Source organism: Oryctolagus cuniculus, chromosome 12 (assembly GCF_051225735.1).
Source record: "Oryctolagus cuniculus isolate XC-2025 breed Fujian yellow rabbit chromosome 12, ASM5122573v1, whole genome shotgun sequence".
Lineage (NCBI taxonomy): Eukaryota > Metazoa > Chordata > Mammalia > Lagomorpha > Leporidae > Oryctolagus > Oryctolagus cuniculus.
In genome coordinates, this window is record NC_142878.1 from 65478308 (window position 1) to 65496838 (window position 18531).

The 18531-nt window shown below is 45.2% G+C and overlaps 1 protein-coding gene across 11 annotated transcripts in view; it reads left to right on the plus strand.

Annotated features, from left to right (window-relative positions):
• GANC (glucosidase alpha, neutral C) overlaps positions 1 to 18531 on the plus strand; it is an 81691-nt gene that overhangs the window by 28046 nt on the left and 35114 nt on the right. For 7 of the 11 annotated variants that reach the window (XR_011380877.2, XR_011380876.2, XM_002717959.6 and 4 more), the window contains 3 exons: positions 154 to 334; positions 540 to 693; positions 11105 to 11340. Coding sequence is in view for 8 of the 11 variants with exons in the window: in XM_002717959.6 (XP_002718005.3) it covers positions 154 to 334; positions 540 to 693; positions 11105 to 11340 (571 nt within the window). In the remaining 3 variants the exon portion in view is untranslated. Of the gene's footprint in view, positions 1 to 153; positions 335 to 539; positions 694 to 11104; positions 11341 to 18531 lie in introns of those variants that run through there. The other 4 variants (XM_089310143.1, XM_089310142.1, XM_089310144.1 and 1 more) reach the window with 2 other exon arrangements.

Sequence of the window (18531 nt, forward strand, 5' to 3'; positions counted from 1 at the left end):
ATCACATTCACCCAGGTGCATCAGGAAATCTTTAGGAAAATAATAAGTTGGGGCTTGAAGGAGGTGTGGGACCTCAGATTTACAGAAGAGAATGGAGCTGCTCCCCACTCAATGACAGATGCTGAAGGATGACAATCCTTATATGTGTTTCAGCGATGGAGATGCTTACCGTCTGTATAACCTGGATGTCTATGGATATAAAATACATGACAAAATGGGCATTTATGGTTCAATCCCTTATCTCCTGGCTCACAAACTTGGCAAGACTGTAGGAATTTTCTGGCTGAATGCCTCAGAAACACTTGTGGAAATCAATACAGAGCCTGCGGTAGAGGTGAGCTGTGGATCTCGGCTGCACGTCATCCTTATGGAAAACACAAAGCCACTGCAGGGTAGTCAATAGCCCTTGTCTTTGCAGCCTTGAACTGTAATCAGAGAATGTTAGCAGTATCCACTATGGGAAGAGACTTACTTATAGGTGGACAGGTATTGTTGGATAGAAGGAAACTGAGAAAATTTTCATTCTACTCCTTTCCCAGTACACGTTGACCCAGGTAGGCCCAGCCGCTGCTAAACAAAAGATCAGATGTCGAACTGACGTGCACTGGATGTCAGAGAGTGGAATCATTGATGTCTTTCTACTGGCAGGACCTACACCTTCTGACGTTTTCAGGCAATACTCTCAACTTACAGGTATTTATAGAAGTGTCAGTCTCTAGTTCCTTTATATTTCCTCTATCTCATGTTTGATCACTGTAAGTTAATTTTTGTGATGTACTGTATAGAATTTCTAAACAATTTACTCAAACATTTTAAGTAGCAAGCATTCCTCCTCCTACCCTCATTGTATTCCACTCAGCTAAACATTACACTGGGTCTAGAACTATCTACTGTTTAATGCCTACTGTCTGTCATCTGCCTTCCTTGGAGTCAGTAGCCCCTAGGCCTTCTCTACTTCTATCTCAGATGAGTTTACTGTGTTTTCTTTTCCATTAAAATATACCACTGGCTTTAATACAAAAGCATATTGTCTTTAAAATACTGCAAGCTTTCCTCTAAGATCAGGAGCAATACAAGGCTGCCTTTCACCAATAGCACTTTCACCACTGCTATTCAACATTGCACTGGAAGGTCTAACCAGGGCAGTTACACAAGAAAAACAGATACATGTCATCCACATTAGATAGGAAGAAGTAAGATTATCTCTACTTGCAGATGATATGGTCCTATATATATATAAAATACAAAAACATCCACCAAAAATTCCCTACTAGAGCTAATAAATTCAGCACAGTCACAGGGTATGAGATTACACAAAAATAAGTTGGGTTTCTATACACCAGCAATGAAAAAAAAAAAAAAAAGGAAATTAAGAAAACAATTCCAGATGTTGTGTAGTGGTTTAAGCCACCACTTGGGGCACCCACATCCAAGTGGTTCAAGTCCCAGCTATTCTACATTTCTAATCCTGTTTTCTGCTAATGCACCTAGAAAGGCAGAGGTGGGTCCCTGACACTCACATGACAGATCTGGATGGAATTTTAGGTTCCTGACTTTGGCCTGGCCTAGCCTCAACTGTTGTAGGCATTTGGGGAGTAAACTAGTAGATAGAAAATCTCGTGGCCGGCACCGCGGCTCACTAGGCTAATCCTCTGCCTTGCGGAGCTGGCACACCGGGTTCTAGTCCCGGTCGGGGCGCCGGATTCTGTCCCGGTTGCCCCTCTTCCAGGCCAGCTCTCTGCTGTGGCTAGGGAGTGCAGTGGAGGATGGCCCAAGTGCTTGGGCCCTGCACCCCATGGGAGACCAGGATAAGCATCTGGCTCCTGCCATTGTATCAGCGCGGTGCGCCGGCTGCAGCATGCCGGCCGCAGCGGCCGTTGGAGGTTAACCAACAGAAAAAGGAAGACCTTTCTCTCTGTCTCTCTCTCTCACTGTCCACTCTGCCTGTCAAAAAAAAAAAAAAAAAAACATAGCTGGCGCCGTGGCTCACTAGGCTAATCCTCCGCCTTGCGGCGCTGGCACACCGGGTTCTAGTCCTGGTCGGGGCGCCGGATTCTGTCCCAGTTGCCCCTCTTCCAGGCCAGCTCTCTGCTGTGGCCAGGGAGTGCAGTGGAGGATGGCCCAAGTGCTTGGGCCCTGCACCCCATGGGAGACCAGGATAAGTACCTGGCTCCTGCCATCGGATCAGTGCGGTGCGCCGGCCGCAGCGCGCTGGCCATGGCGGCCATTAGAGGGTGAACCAACAGCAAAGGAAGACCTTTCTCTCTGTCTCTCTCTCTCACTGTCCACTCTGCCTGTCAAAAAAAAAAAAAAAAAGAAAGAAAATCTCTCTGTCTCTCTTTCCCTTTGTCCTTCCCTCCCTGTCTGTCACTGTGCCTTTCAAATAGATAAGTACATACATAAATCTTATTTAAAAACATTTTTTAAAAAGAAAATAATTCCTTTTGCAGTAGCATCCAAAAGAATAAAATAAATTAGAAATAAATTTAACAAAGGAGGTAAAAGACTCACTCACTGAAAGCTATAAAACATTCCTGAAAGAAATTAAAAGAAAATCTAAATAAATGGAAAGGCATACCATGTTCATGGATTGGAAGACTTATTGTTACATTGAGAATAATACCAAAAGCAACTTTAAAGATTCACTGCAATCCCTACCAAAATCTTAATGGCTTTTTTATTTTCCAGAAGTGCAAAAACTGATATTAAAATGTATATGAAATTGCAAGAGATTTTTTTTAATTTGTTTTACTTGTTTGAAAGGTAGAGTTACAGAGAGAGAGGGAGAGACAGAAAGAGATATCATCCTTCAAATGGTTCACTCCCCAAATGGCCACAACAGCTGGAGCTGGGCCAATCTGAAACCAGGAGCTAAGAGCTTCATCCAGGTCTCCCATGTGGCTTCAGGATCACAAGGACTTGGGACAGGGGCCCGTGCTGTGGCACTCTACCTGTGGCTCCATAATCTTGTAAGGCTCTCAGCTCATATCCCAGCTGCTACTCTTCTAATCCAGCTCTCTGCTATGGCCTGGGAGAGCAGTGGAGGATGACCCAAGTGCTTGGGCCCCTGCACCCATGTGGGAGACACAGAGGAGGTTCCTGGCTTCTAGCTTTGGATTGGCTCAGCTCTGGCCATTGCAGCCATCTGGAAAATGAACCAGTAGGTGGACAACCTTTCTCTCTGTCTCTCCCTATCTCTGTAACTCTACCTCTCAAATAAATAAATAAAATCTTGGTTTTTTTTTTTTTTAAAGACTTGGGCCAAAGGATCTTGAGTAGACAAAAAAATCTTGAAAAATTAGAAACTAAATTGGAGGACTCACACATCCCAATTTCAAAATTACTACAAATCTATTTAATAGGGTAGACACATAGACCAGTGGATTAAAATTGAGTCTAGAAATAAACCCATACACCTATGGCCAATATTTTCAACCAAGATTCAAGACCATTACAGGAAAAGAACAATATCTTTGTCTTTTAAGATTTTATTTGTTTATTTGAGAGGTAGACTTACAGACAGAAAGAGGGAGAGACAGAGAGAAAGGTCTTTCATCTGCTGGTTCACTTCCCAAATGGCTGCAATGTCTGGAGCTGGTCCAATCTGAAGCCAGGAGCCAGAAGCCTCTTCCGGGTCTCCCATGTGGGTACAGGGGCCCAAGCACTTGGGCCATCTTCTACTGCTTTCCCCAGGTGATAGCAGATAGCTAGGTTGGAAGAGGAGCAGCCAGAACTAGAACTATTGCCCATATGGGATGTCAGCACCACAGGCAGAGGCTTAGCCCACTATGCCACAATTCCAGCTTCCCAAGAACAATCTCTTGAACACATGAAATGGGACAACTGGATATCCATAAGCCAAAGAATGCAGTTGGACTAATATATACAAACATGTGGTATGTATATGATGACATATATCTACCATATTCACAAATTAACTCAGAATGAATCAATTAGGGGTCAGCACTGTGGCGTAGCAAGTAAAGCCACTGCCTGTGGTGCTGGCATCCCATATGGGTGCCGGTTCAAGACCGGGCTGCTCCACTTCCAAACCAGCTTTCTGCTGTGTCCTGGGATAGCAGTAGAAGATGGCCCAAGTCCTTGGGCCCCTGCACCCACGTGGGAGATCCAGAGGAAGCCTCTGGCTCCTGGCTTTGGATCAGCACAGCTCCGGCCGTTGTGGCCAGTTGAGGAGTGAACCAGCGGATGGAAGACCTCTCTCTCTCTCTCTCTGCCTCTCCTCTCTCTGTGTAACTGTGACTTTCAAGTAAAATAAATACATCTTTAAAAAAAAAAAAAAAAGAATGAATCAATTATACACATGAAAGCTAAAACCACAAAACTTTTAGAATAAAATGGGTAAAACTTCATGAGCGTGGACTTGGCAATAGATTCTTAGATTTGACACCAAAATCAGGAGCAATAACAACCATAAATAGGTAAGTTGGACTTAATTAACATTAAAATCTTTTGTGTATCAAAGAACATAAGCAAGTCAAGTAGCAACCTAGAGAACTGGAAAAAATATTTGCAAACTGTGTATCTGATAAGAGAAACAACCCAGTTCCAAAATGGGAAAAGGTCTTGAATAAACATTTCTTCAGACAAGATATGTAAATGGACAGCAAGCACATGAAAATGTACTCAGCCACTAGGAAAATGCAAATCATAACCACAGTGAGATACCACTTCACACCTACTAGGATGGCTAAATCTTTATAAAGGGAAAATAGTAAGTGCTGATGAGGGTGTGGAGGAGTTGGAACACTGCATATTGCTAGTGGGAATGAAAAGGTTTCAGGCACTGTGGAAAGCAATTTGGCATTTCCTCAATATTAAATATAGAATTACCACATGATGCTATGCAATGGTCAGTTTTATGTGTCAACTTGGCCAGGCTGTAGTATCCAGTTATTTAATCAAACAGAAGTCGAGATGTCCCTGTGAAGGTATTTTTAGATGAGATTAACATTTAAGTCAGCTTTGAGTAAAGCAAATCACTCTCCATTGTTGAAGCCTTGCAAGAAAAAGACTGAGGTCCCTCAGGAAAATGGAATCTGCCTCCAGGTGGCCTTTAGACTTGAACTGCAATGTCAGCTCTTCCCTGGGGCTCTGGCTTGCCTGCCTGCTTGGCAAAACTCAGACTTCCAGTCCCCACAATTGCACAAGCCAGTTACTTAAAATAAATCACTCTCTTTACCCTTTGTCTCTTCTCTGTCTCTTTTCCTCTCTCTCTTTTTCCCTCTCTCTTCCTTATACATGTGTGTATGTATGTGTGTATTCAATATAAGTCCTATTGATTGTTTCTCTGAGGAACACCAATATACTCTGCAATTCCGTATATATATATATATATGTATATACACATATATATTTCCATTCATACATGTGTATGTGTATGTATATGTATAGTCTCCAGAGGAACTGAACACAGACACTCAAACAGATACTTTTTTTTTAAGATTTATTTTATTTATTTGAAAGAGTTACAGAGAAAGGTAGAGACAGAGAGAGGTCTTCCATCTGCTTGTTCACTCCCCAGATGGCCACAATAGCTGGAGCTGTACTGATCCGAAGCCAGGAGCTTCTTCCATGTCTCCCACATGGGTGCAGGGGCCCAAGGACTTGGGCCATCATTCTAATGCCATCCCAGGCCAAAGCAGAGAGCTGGATCAGAAGAGAAGCAGGTGGGACTAGAACCGGCACCTATGTGTGATGCCGGCACTTCAGGCCAGGGCTTTAATGCCCTGCACCACAGCCCAAACAGATATTTGTGTGCCAGTGATCATTACAGCATTGTCTGCAATAGCCAAAAGGTAGAAACAACTCAAGAGCCCCTCAAAGATAAATAGAGAAACAGAATGTGATATGTGTATGTGTGTCAACATATATAGTGAAATATCATTCAGCTGCAAAAAAGGAATGAAGTTCTGATACATGCTACAACATGGATGAACTTGAAAACATTATGCAAAGTGAAATAGTCCAGATACAAAAGGGCCAGTGTTGCGTGAATCCACTTACATGAGGTGCCTACAAGAGGCAAATTTGCAGACACAGAAGATAGCTTGGAGAGGGTTCAGCAGATGGGTAATGGGGAGTTATTACTTAATTGTTACAGAGTTCCTTTTTGGGGTGCTTTAAAATTTTTGAAAATAGATAGTGGTGATGCTTGTACTACATTGGGGATATAATGCCACTGAATTGTACATTTGAAAATAGTTAAAGTGTCAAAATTTGTGACATATGTTTTACCACAATTAAGAATTAATAATGTAATGTTCTAAAAAGCATTGAATTGTATGCTTTAAATGGGTGAATTGTAAGGTATGTGAGTTATAACTCGGAAAAGCTGTTTAAAATGAAAGTAATTCACTGTCATTTCTGCATCATTCTGTTGTGCAAAGCAGTTTAAGTAGAGCCAGTGTTCAAGGTGAGAGGAATTCAATTGCAGTTGTGATGGAATAATGACAAAAAATTGTGGATATGGACACTCATACAGGAATAAATACTATCAAGGCTTGTCTACAGACCCATTCACTCTTGTTATTAAGTAGAATGAGTCTGGTTTATGAGAAAGTATTCTAAAAATACTGCACCTGCCACCATGTCCAAAGACATAGAGATTTTTTATTGACTGCTAATGAGGGTTTGGCTCAGCCCAATCTTAGCTCACAGCCTCCCCAGCCTCCTCATATGGTTACATCACAATTTTTGGCTGAACCAGCATTGAATGTTTAGATTTTCAGAATGCTCAGAAGACGTCAGATGCCTTATCTGTCATTGCACGTTTTCCCCTGGAGCCTTACTTCCCTGTAGATGTCTCTTTCTGCTCCTGTCTGCACCCTTGCTCTCGAGGCTTGCTGCCGAGCTGTCATCCTAAGACTCATCTTTGCTGTTTCTGGTGTTGTGTCACTCCTTTTATGGGCCCAGTGTTTTTCTCTTTTGGGTTTATTACCTTCTTTTTGTTTGCATATGTAACATCTTCTGGTGTTTCTAAGAAAGTTTGCCATGGAAGTTCACTTTTTGCTTCCTTGCAGGTATGGTACCATATTTTTTCCTACCTTCACTCTTTTTTTTTTTTTTTTTTTTTTTTTGACAGTCAGAGTTAGACAGTGAGAGAGAGAGAGAGACAGAGAGAAAGGTCTTCCTTTTTCCATTGGTTCACCCCCCAAGTGGCCACTACGACCAGCGCGTTGCGGCCGGCGTGCTGCACTGATCCAATGCCAGGAGCCAGGTGCCTCCTCCTGGTCCCCCATGTGGGTGCAGGGCCCATGGACCTGGGCCATCCTCCACTGCACTCCTGGGCCACATCAGAGAGCTGGACTGGAAGAGGAGCAACCGGGACAGAATCCAATGCCCCAACTAGGACTAGAACCCGGGGTGCCGGCACCGCAGGCAGAGGATTAGCCTAGTGAGCCGCGGTGCTGGCCTGCCTTCACTCTTGATTGATAATTTGACTAGATTGAAAATTCTTTCTCATAATTTGAAGACATTGAAAATTGGTTTATCTATTTTTATTTATTTGAAAGGCAGTGAGACAGAGATGAGGCAGATCTTCTGTATGCTCCTACACTCTACAGATATCTATAGCTGGGATCCCAGAACCCAATCTAGGTCTCCCACATGGGTGGCAGAAACCCAAGTCTTGAGTCATCACCTTCTGCCTCCCAGTGCACATTAGCAAGAAGCTGGGTCAGAAGAGGAGCAGGAACTTGAACCCAGGCACTGTGATATGGAATGGATGCAGCTCAAGCAGCTTTGTAACCAGTGTGACAGCCAAGAGGCATTTCTTTATTGTCTTTTGTCTTCTTACCTAAAAATCATTAATCCTGTTCCTCTAAGATCTATGTTTCTCTCTGAAATACCTTCTCTTTAATACTCTGAAATGTCTAATATTCTGAAATTTTACAATGAAATCCTCTGATGTAGATCTTTTAAAATAATGACTATATTAGATGTGGACCCCTTCAGTCTTGAGGATTATATCTGCCAGTTCCCAGAAACAATCTTGTATTATTCCTTCAATTTCTTCTCCTTCTTTTTTTTCTTTTTGCTCTATAGATTTTTTTTTTAAGATTTCTTAATTTGAAAAGCAGAGTTACAGAGAAGGAGGCAGAGAGAGAGAGAGAGAGAATCTCCCACCTGCTGGTTCACTCCCCAAATGGCCACAAAGGTCAGGGCTGAGTCAGGCCAAAGCCAGGACCCAGGAGCTTCTTCTGGGTCTCTCACATGGGTGCAGGGGTCCAAGCTCTTGGGGTGCATTAGTAGGGAGCTGGATGGGAAGTAGAACAGCCAGGACAGGAACTGGCATCCATGAAGGATGCCGGCATTGTAGGCAGTGGCTTTACCCACTATGCCACAACACCACCCCTCTATAGATTTTATAATCTTTCCTTTGTATCTACTTTCTGAGAAGGTTTTCCATTTTATCTTCCAGGCCTTTAATTTATGCTGTCCTAATTCTAATTTCAAAGAGCTCTTTCTTATCCTCTGACTGCAGTTTGTTTATAATGGCTGATGCTTGCTGTGTATAATCCTGGTCTTGTTTTACAGGTGCAATATCTGCTCATCTCTAGAGACAACGAAGATAACATGTTTTGATATGTAGTTTAGTTCCTTGCATAGTCTCTGTTTTCTCAGAGATACTTTTATTCTATTTACTTATTTGTACCCCTGTTTCTAATTTTGGAATCATTCCTCATTTGTGGGGTATCCCTTTGTTCTCCATTCATATTTTCCAAGTAAGGCTCTGCTAGGCAGCTCTGTGTGTGGTTTGAGTCTGACCCACTAGTGCTAGGGGTGAGGGTGGGGAATTCTCCCTTCTGGGAGTGTTCTGGGCTCAGGGATGAGCTCTCCTCCTCCTCCCCATTTCCCCCTTTTTATCCCCCCCCACACTCCCCCCCCCCCCCCACTCTTCTGAGAACTCCCCTGGTTCTGCTATCAGGTGCTTTTTTTTTTTTTTTTTTTAACAGGCAGAGTGGACAGTGAGAGAGAGAGACAGAGAGAAAGGTCTTCCTTTGCCGTTGGTTCACCCTCCAATGGCCGCCGCGGCCGGCGCGCTGCGGCCGGCGCACCGCGCTGATCCGATGGCAGGAGCCAGGAGCCAGGTGCTTTTCCTGGTCTCCCATGGGGTGCAGGGCCCAAGCACCTGGGCCATCCTCCACTGCACTCCCTGGCCACAGCAGAGAGCTGGCCTGGAAGAGGGGCAACCGGGACAGAATCCGGCGCCCCAACCGGGACTAGAACCCGGTGTGCCGGTGCCGCTAGGCGGAGGATTAGCTTAGTGAGCCGCGGCGCCGGCCTGGTTCTGCTATCAGTTACCTTTGCTCCCCTGCCTGCCACCTCCCAGCTTTTTTGCCGAAGTTACTGTTCCTCCATTCTCTTTGTTTTTGCAGCTTTATTCCTTTGTTTTTTTTTTTTGTTTGTTTTTTTTTTTTCTTTACTCTGATTGTAGGAGGACTTGAGGTCGGGAAGAAGATGAATCCAAGTGGTTAACTAGAAGTCCTCCATGTTACAGCAAATGTCGACAGTGCTTTCCCACCAGCTCTTCCTGACTTCAGTCTCTTTCTCTTCAAGTCAGCTTCATCAGTGCTCCCTGACTTAATTTTTCTAACATGTAGATAAGCTAAAGTCACATCCTGCCAAAATGTGGTTGGCCTCCCCTGGGAGAAGATGTGGAATTGCTAGGCTGAATTGCAGGGCCCTTTACAACTGCCCCTCTCCAGTCTCATCTTTGGTGGGTCTTCCTCACATAGTAACCCCTAGCATATTTATTTTCTCCTAAGCCTGTCCTTTACTTCTCTGCCTCTATGTCTTTTATATTCCTTGTGCCTGGGATCCTCTGAGTGTCCACTCTGGCACACTCCTACTTATTCTTCAATAACCATAACCAAGGGGCCAGCACTGTGGCATAGCAGGTAAAGCCGCCGCCTGCAGTGCCAGCATCCCATATGGGTGCCATCTCGAGTTCACTTCCAATCCAGCTCTCTGCTGTAGCCTGGCAAAACAGTAGAAGATGGCCCAAGTCCTTGGGCCCCTGCACCCACATAGGAGACCCAGAAGAAGCTCCTGTCTCCTGGCTTTGGATCGGCATAGCTCTGGTCATTGTGGCTATCTGGGGAGTGAACCAGCGGCTGGAAGACCTCTCTCTGTCTGCCTCTGCCTCTCTGTAACTCTGCCTTTCAAATAAATAAATAAATCTTAAAAAAAAAAAAAAAGAACCATAACCAGGTGTTACTTCCCGTGTGCAGCCTTTCAAGACTGCACACTTCACTGAAGGCAGAATTTATTAATCTCCTTGTGCTCCCAAAGCACTAGTTTAAAAGTGTGTTAGACAGAGACAGACGGACAAAGCTCTCATGCATTGCTCCACTCCTCAGATGCCTGAAAAGCTGGGAGTGTGAGGCCCAAAGGTGGGAGCTAAGAACCCAATCCAGGTCTCCCACATGGGTGGCAGGAACCCAACTATTTGAGCCATCACCCCTTCCTCCTAGGATCTGCATTAGCCAGAAGCTGGAGTCAGGATCCAAGGTGGGTATTAAACCCAGAAACTCCATCATGAGACATGGGCATCTTACATCTTATTTATTCATTTGAGAGACAGAGAAACAGAGAATGCCCATCTTCTTGTTCACTTCCCAACTGCCTGCCTCAGCCAAGGCTGTACCAGGCCAAAGCTGGGAGCTGGGATCTGGGAACTCAATCCAGGTTTCTCACGTGGGTGGCAGGGGTCTAGCCACTAGTCAGCACCTGCTGTCTCCTATGGTATGCATTAGAAGGAAGCCAGATTTAGGTGCGCAGCCAGGACTCCAACCCAGGCACTCTAGTATGGGATGTGGGCATCCCAAGCAGTATCTTAACCACTGTGCCAAACACATGCCCACTAGGCGGATGCCTTTGAAATAGCAATTTATTTATATGCCTGCCTCATGAGCCAAATGGTCACCTCCTTTAAGATGGGAACTATCTTTTCTTATCCTCAGTATACTAAGTACAATACAAAACCTAGTGCTTTGTGCCCTGTTAACATTGTGGAAACATCTATCAAATGAACCATATCACGGTGATGGTCGCTGACTCAGCTGTCATCTTCCTGTTTTAGGTACACAAGCCATGCCCCCTCTCTTTTCCCTGGGGTACCACCAGTGCCGCTGGAACTATGAAGATGAGCAGGATGTAAAAGCAGTGGATGCAGGATTTGATGAACATGACATTCCATATGACGTCATGTGGCTGGACATAGAGCACACTGAGGGAAAGAGGTACTTCACCTGGGACAAAAAAAGATTCCCCAACCCCAAAAGGATGCAAGAGCTGCTCAGGAGCAAAAAACGTAAGGTAAAATCAGCTAGTATTTCTGAAACTTTTAAATGTCAGAACTTTTAAAAATTGTTTAAACTTGCCTGGGCATACTCATGAAGGAGAACCATCTGATTTTTTTTAAAGAAGGCTATGAAAATGGTACCTTCACACGTAATTGTGACTATGACCACAAGAAAAATGCAGGGTGAAAGTGTGGTATCTCCATCCATCCCTGCTCTAATTGTCTAGGTCCCTGTGTTAGGCTATTTTGTGTCGCTATAACAGAATACCTGAGGCTAGGTAATATATCAACAAAGAGTTTTGCTTAGCTCAGTTTTGCAGATCTAAGAGCATGATACCAGCATCTGCTGAGCCCTGGTGAGGGCCTTTTATTTATTTGTTTATTTATAAAGATTTATTTATTTATTTGAAAGTCAGAGTTTCACAGAGAGAGAGGAGAGGCAGAGAGAGAGAGAAGTCTTCCATCCTCTGGTTCATTCCCCAATTGGCTGCTTAGGCCAGAGCTGTATCAATCCAAAGCCAGGAGCCAAGAGCTTCTACTGGGGCTCCCACATGGGTGCAGGGGCCCAAAGACTTGGGCCATCTTCTGCTTTCCCAGGCCATGGTAGAGAGCTGGATTGGAAGTGGAGCTGCTGGGTCTTGAACTGGTGCCCATATGGGATGCCAGCCCTGCAGGCCGCAGCTTTACCCGCTATGCCATAGCAAAGGCCCCAGTGAGAACCTTTTGACTCTCTCCCAACCTGGTGGATAGCATCATGATGAGAATGCAAACGAGGGGGAGGGATCACACAGCAAGCATCACACAGAGCCCTGGAGCATCCAGAATCACTCTTTTATTTATTTTGAAAGATTTATTTATTTATTTATTTATTTGAAAGGCAGAGTTACAGAGAGGCAGAGGCAGAGGCAGAGAGAGAGAGAGAGAGAGAGAGAGAGAGAGAGGTCTTCTATCTACTGGTTCACTCCCCAGATGACCACAACGGCCAGAGCTGTGCCTATCCAAAAGCAGGAGCCTAGAGCTTCTTCCTGGTCTCCCATGTGGGTGCAGGGGCCCAAGGACTGGGCCATCTTCCACTGCTTTCCCAGGCCATAGCCAAGAGCTGGATCAGAAGTGGAGCAGCCAGGATTCGAACCAGTGCCTGTATGGGATGTCAGTGCTGCAGGCAGCAGCTTTACCTGCTATGCCACAGCGCCAGCCCCCAGAATCACTCTTTTATAACACACGCTCTTGCAGGAACTGGCCCAGTCCTGTCAGAAACACATTAATCCCTTCCAAGGGCAATGCTCTGATTATCTAATTACTTTCCATTAGGGCCTGCCACTTAAACATTCTACCATCTCAACACTATCACACTGAGACCAGAGACTTAGCATTTTCATTCTCATTTCTTGTGGCCTATCTGGAGGCATGTGAGTGATTCTCCCACATCCATCAACATTTGGTTTCTACATCAAGATGGATGACACACGCATCAGAAGTGTATCCATGGCTTATACTCAAATAATGAGACTTCTGAAGACAGCGCGCTTCCCAGACTGGTTTGAAAAAAGCTTCAGAAAACTAGGAAAGCAGACTGGCTCAGCTTTTATAATTGTTGGAGGGAGGGGTTGGGTGCAGATTCTTGCATATGGGCTGAGACTTAAAAAAAAAAAAAAAAGATTATTTGAAAGGCAGAGTTACACAGAGAGAGAGAGAGCAAGAGCAGGATCTTCTATCTGCTGGTTCACTCCCTGAATGCCCAAAAGGGCCAGATGGAAGCCAAGAGCCAGGAGCTTCTGTCAGTCTCCATGTGGGTCCCAGGTGCACTAGCAGAGAGCTGGATATAGGATGCTGGCATCACAGGCTGCAGCTTAACCCAGTCTTGAATGGGTTTGAATTTTCTGCTGGCACCAGAGGTGGGAGCACCAGGGCTGTCTGTCAGTTTGCCACAATGTGGGCAGAAAGGAAAGGGAGCGTGGCAGGGCTTGGCAGAGTCAGATTCTTCATTATACCACTTCTTTTTCCTGCATGCTTCTCTGATGGACCTCACCTGTTAATCTGGCTGAGAAAAGGACTGAAGTAGAAAATGAAGAGGGGAGAAGCCACTGGAAATTGTAGTGCTTCTTTTCTGTTGCAGAAGTGATGGTGGTGGTATTGGCAACAGTGAAAGAAGGAGGGAGGGAGAGAAGGAGAGGGAGAGAGAAGGGGCGGTGCACCCCATTTGTATCATGTAAACAGACACAGTCCCCCTCTTTGAGATTGAACTTGCCTTTTTAACCCATTCTTCTGATCCTCAGGCTTTTCACAGGTGGCCAGAGCCAATCCTGTTAATTCCTAATGATCCTATTAATAAATACCATTTATCAAGCAGTAATTTTGAGCTACTCCATATAATTAAGTACATTATCCCATCCAGTCATCACAAAACTGTGATACAGATCTTGCCACTAATTTTTTATTTATTTTTTTCCAAAGATTTATTTTATTATTTATATGAAAGTCAGAGTTACAGAGAGAGGAGAGGCAGAGAGAGAGAGAGAGAGAGAGAGAGAGAGAGAGAGGTCTTCCATCCACTGGTTCACTCCCCAATTGGCTGCAACGGCCGGAGCTGTGCCGATCCAAAGCCAGGAGCCAGGAGCTTCTTCCAGGTCTCCCACATGGGTGTAGGGACCCAAGGACTTGGACCATCTTCTACTGCTTTCCCAGGCCATAGCAGAGAGCTGGATTGGAAGTGGAGCAGCCAGGACTTGAACTGGCACCATATGGAATGCTGGCACTGCAGGTGGCAGCTTTACCCGCTACGCCTCAGCACTGGCCCCTGCATTTTTTTAGATTTGCACAAAAGCACATCTGAATAAGTGCATAAGTAGCGAGGTGGGAATCTGAACCCTTGTCTGCCTGACTCCAGAACTTCTGTCCTCATAAACGTTGTTTATCAAATCTTTTGAAGGTTCCTGATGCTGTACTCCTGATGGAGGGTGTGGGGAGCAACTGAGACTAGACTAAATTACTGGAACTGCTAAGACTAACTCTATGCATCTGATCTCCCACCATATGGCGCTGAGAGGGAATAAACAACTTCCACACAGCTGCCTCACCAATTTGACTAACAAGCTGTAGGAGCTGATCCTGCCCCTGATTGGAGGAGAGCAGCGTACTCGGCGTGTGGGTAGCAGAGTTGGGATTGGTGGAAGAGGATTATAAAGGAGGAGAGAGACAACATGCACCAGGAACATCTGAGCAACCCCTGAGAGAGCCGGCGGGCCGTGTGCCGCCCCTCCGCGGAGGCAGGCAGATGGGCAGGCGCACGGGGGCGCGGAGGGGGGTTGGGTGGCAGCAAACCCGGGAAGGGCCGGGCAAAGGGAACAGCGCAGGGTCCTGTGTCGTTCCTCCGCGAGTGGGGGAGCGACAGAGGGGATGCAGGCATGAGCTTCTCAGGGTGTCACAGTGAGTGGGGGAAAGGCAGGTCTCCAGCAACAGTACAGAGCAGCAGCGCGAGACCCCAGGGCAGGACCAGCACTGTTGTGTAGCAGGTAGAGGTGCCACCTGAAACACCAGCATCCAGATGGGCGCCAGTTTGATCTCCCAGCTGCTCCACCTCTGTTCCATTTCCCTGTTGATGGACTGGGAAAAGCAGTGAAAAATGACGCAGGTATTTGGGCCTCTGCCACCCATCTAGGAGACCTGGAAGAAGCGCCTGGCTTCCGCATGGCCCAGCCCTGGCCATTGTAGCCATCTGGGGAGTGAATCAGCATATAGAAGACCTCTCTGTGTCTGTCTTTCTCTGCCTATCGGTTTGTCTTTCCCTCTTTCTCTGTGGCTCTGATTTTCAAATAAACAAACAAATCCAGTGCAGTTCAGATGAGCCTGGAAGAACGAGTCTGTAACTATTGGAGAAGTGGGGAAGTAGGGGTGAGGGAGAGGGCCATGTCGCCAGAGAAGGGAGCATCCAGGGTGCTGGTTTGACAGAGTGGGCGTGTGAAGGTTTGAATGGGGTGGCAGGGGAGATCTGACTGGGAAGGTTGGGACTTTATGGTAAGCTTTGTATGCATTTGGAGACATTAAAAGTTTTTGAATAAGGGGTTGATATCCAGGATATATAACCAACTCCTACAGCTCAGCAACAACAAAAACAATTAAAAATGAGCGCAGGACTTGGATAGACTTTTCTCCATGAATTTACAAATAGTCAATGAGCACAGGAAAAGATGCTCACTAATCAATAGGGAGATAAAATCAAAACCACAGTGAAATACCACTTCATACCATTGAAGTGGCTATTATTAAAATTCCAAAAGGAACAAGGATTTAGCCTGTAATTAAGATGCCTGCATCTTATACCAGAGTGCCTGGGTTCGATTTCCAGCTCCAGCTCCTGACTCCAGCTTCCTGCCAGTGCAGACTCTGGGAAGCAGTGGTGATGATTCCAGTAATTGAGTTCCTGTCACCCGCATGGGAGACCTGAATTTTGTTCCTAGCTCCTGGTTCTGGCCCCAGCCCAGCCCTGACCATTCAAAGCATCTTAGAAGGAAATCACCAGATGTGAGCACACTCTCTTTCTCTTTCTCTTTGCCTTTCAAAAAATCAAAAAGATTTATTTATTTGAAAGTCAGAGTTATACAGAAAGCAAAGGAGAGTCAGACAGAGAGGTCTTCTATTTGCTGGTTGACTCCCCAGATGACCACAAAGGCTGGAGCTGTGCCACTCCAAAGCTAGGAGCCAGTAGCTTCTTCCAGGTCTCCCATGAGGGTGCAGGGGCCCAAGGGGTTGGGCCATCTTCTGCTTTTCCAGGCCATAGCAGAGAACTGGATCGGAAATGGAGCATTGGGGACTCGAACCGGTGCCCATATGGGATGCTAGCACTGCAGGCAGTAGGTTTACCCTCTACGCCACAGCACTGTCCCCTCAAATAAATTTTTAAAAAGCAGAAAATAACAAGTGTTGTCAAGGATGTAGAAAAATCAGAATCCTCGTGCACTGTTGGTGGGCACATAACATGGTGCAGCTGCTGTGGAAAACAGGGTGGCAGGTAAACAAAGAATGACCTTATGATCCAGCAATTTTACTTCTGAATATTCCCAAATGTATTGAAAACAAGGATTTGAATAGATAATTTTATGGAAAAGTGAAATTAAAAGACAAGTTTATTTTTGAAAAATTTTTGAAATATATAATTTTTTCATAATTAGCATTTCCATGAAGCTTTTGAAGATCCCTCCTATGTGCATTTTCAAAGAGGCATTAGTCACAGTAGCCAAAAGATAGAGCAACCTGGCCGGTGCCACGGCTCACTAGGCTAATTCTCTACCTGCGGTGCTGGCACCGCGGGTTCTAATCCCAGTTGGGGCATCGGGTTCTGTCCCAGTTGCTCCTCTTCCAGTCCAGCTCTCTGCTGTGGCCCGGGAAGGCAGTGGAGGATGGCCCAAGTGCTTGGGCCCTGTACCCGCATGGGAGACCAGGAGGAAGCACCTGGCTCCTGGCTTCGGATTGGTGCAGTGCGCCAGCCGTAGTGGCCATCTGGGGGTTGAACCAATGGAAGGAGGACCTTTCTCTCTGTCTCTCTCACTGTCTAACTCTGCCTGTCCAAAAAAAAAAAAAAAAAAAAAAAAATAGAGCAACCCACATATTATCAGTAGATGAAGGAATAAATAGAATGTGTTATATCCATATAACGTATATAGCCTTAAGAGTGAAGGAAATTATAATACATGTGACAGCATGGATGATAGTGAAGTAAGCCACTCACAAAGATAGAAATACTGTATGGCCCCTGTAGTCTGAAAGAAGTCAAGTTCACAGAGACAGAAAATAGATTGTTGGATGCCAGGGGCTGGGAGGCGAGAATAGAAAGTTGTTGCTTAATGGGTATAGAGTTTCAATTTTGCGAGATGAAGAGCTCTGGAGATTGGTTGCACCACAATGTATATGTACCTAACACTGCGAAACTATACATTTTAAAGTGATAAATTTTATGTTAAATGTATTTTATCATAATAAAAAACTTAGAGCTTTTTAGAACAGAGAATTAAACTTTAATATATGGTATCAATTAGAATAAAGATGAGGGGGCTGGGGCTGTGGCACAGTGGGTTAACGCCCTGGCCTGAAGCGCCAGCATCCCATATAGGCACCAGATCTAGTCCCAGCTGCTCCTCTTCCGATCCAGCTCTCTGCTATGGCCTGAGATAGCAGTAGAGGAAGGCCCAAGTCCTTGGGCTCCTGCACCAATGTGGGAGACCCCAAGGAAGCTCCTGGCTCCTGGCTTTGAACTGGCATAGCTCCAGCCATTGAGACCATCTGGGGAGTGAACCAGTGGATGGAAGACCTCTCTCTCTGTCTCTACCACTCTCTGTAACTGTCTTTCAAATAAATAAAATAAATCTTTTTTAAAAAAATAATAAAGATGAGGAGGAGTGATTGAAAGGTAGTTCTAACCACATAAAGTGGCATTGAGGCCCTCGACTGGGTTAGAGTGATGATGTTACAAAAGTAGGGAGAAAAGCTAGAGACACAGCTATGTCTCACAGCTTTTCTTAAACCATCGTCTGCTCTTGTTTGTTTTTAGATTTATTTATTTATTTGAAAGTCAGGATTACAGAGAGAGAGAAAACGAGAAAGAGAGATATCTTCCATCCACTGTTTCACTCCCCAGATGGCCATAATGGCCAGGGCTGCGCCAGGCCGAAGCTAAGAGTCAAAAGCTTCATCCATGTGGGTGGCAGAGCCCCAAACACTTGGGTCATTTTCCACTGCTTTCTCAGGTGCATTAGCATGGAGCTGGATCAAAAGTAGAGCAACTGGGACACAAACTGGCACCCATATAGCATGCCAGAGTCACTGGTGACAGCTTTACCCGCTGCACCACAATGCCAGCCCCAAACCATCTTCTTAATATGCCCATACCATTGGTTTTGGACTTTTTTATTTTTTCTGAATGTGTTATTCTTTTGGTTTCTTTATGTTTCCTTTTATCAATGAAATCTTATCCCTTGTCAGTTTCAGAAGCAGGCAATCTGCCTACTTAATCCTTTGTGTATAACAAGCAGAAAGGTTAATAATTTTATTTTGGGATTATTATTGTGGTACAGCAGGTTAAGCCATTTCCTGCAATGCAGGCATCCCTTATGAATGACAGTTCAAGTACTGGCTGTTCCACTTCCAATCTAGCTCCCTGCTAATACACCTGGAAAGGCAGCAGAGGATTGCCCAAGTTCTTGGGCCCCTGC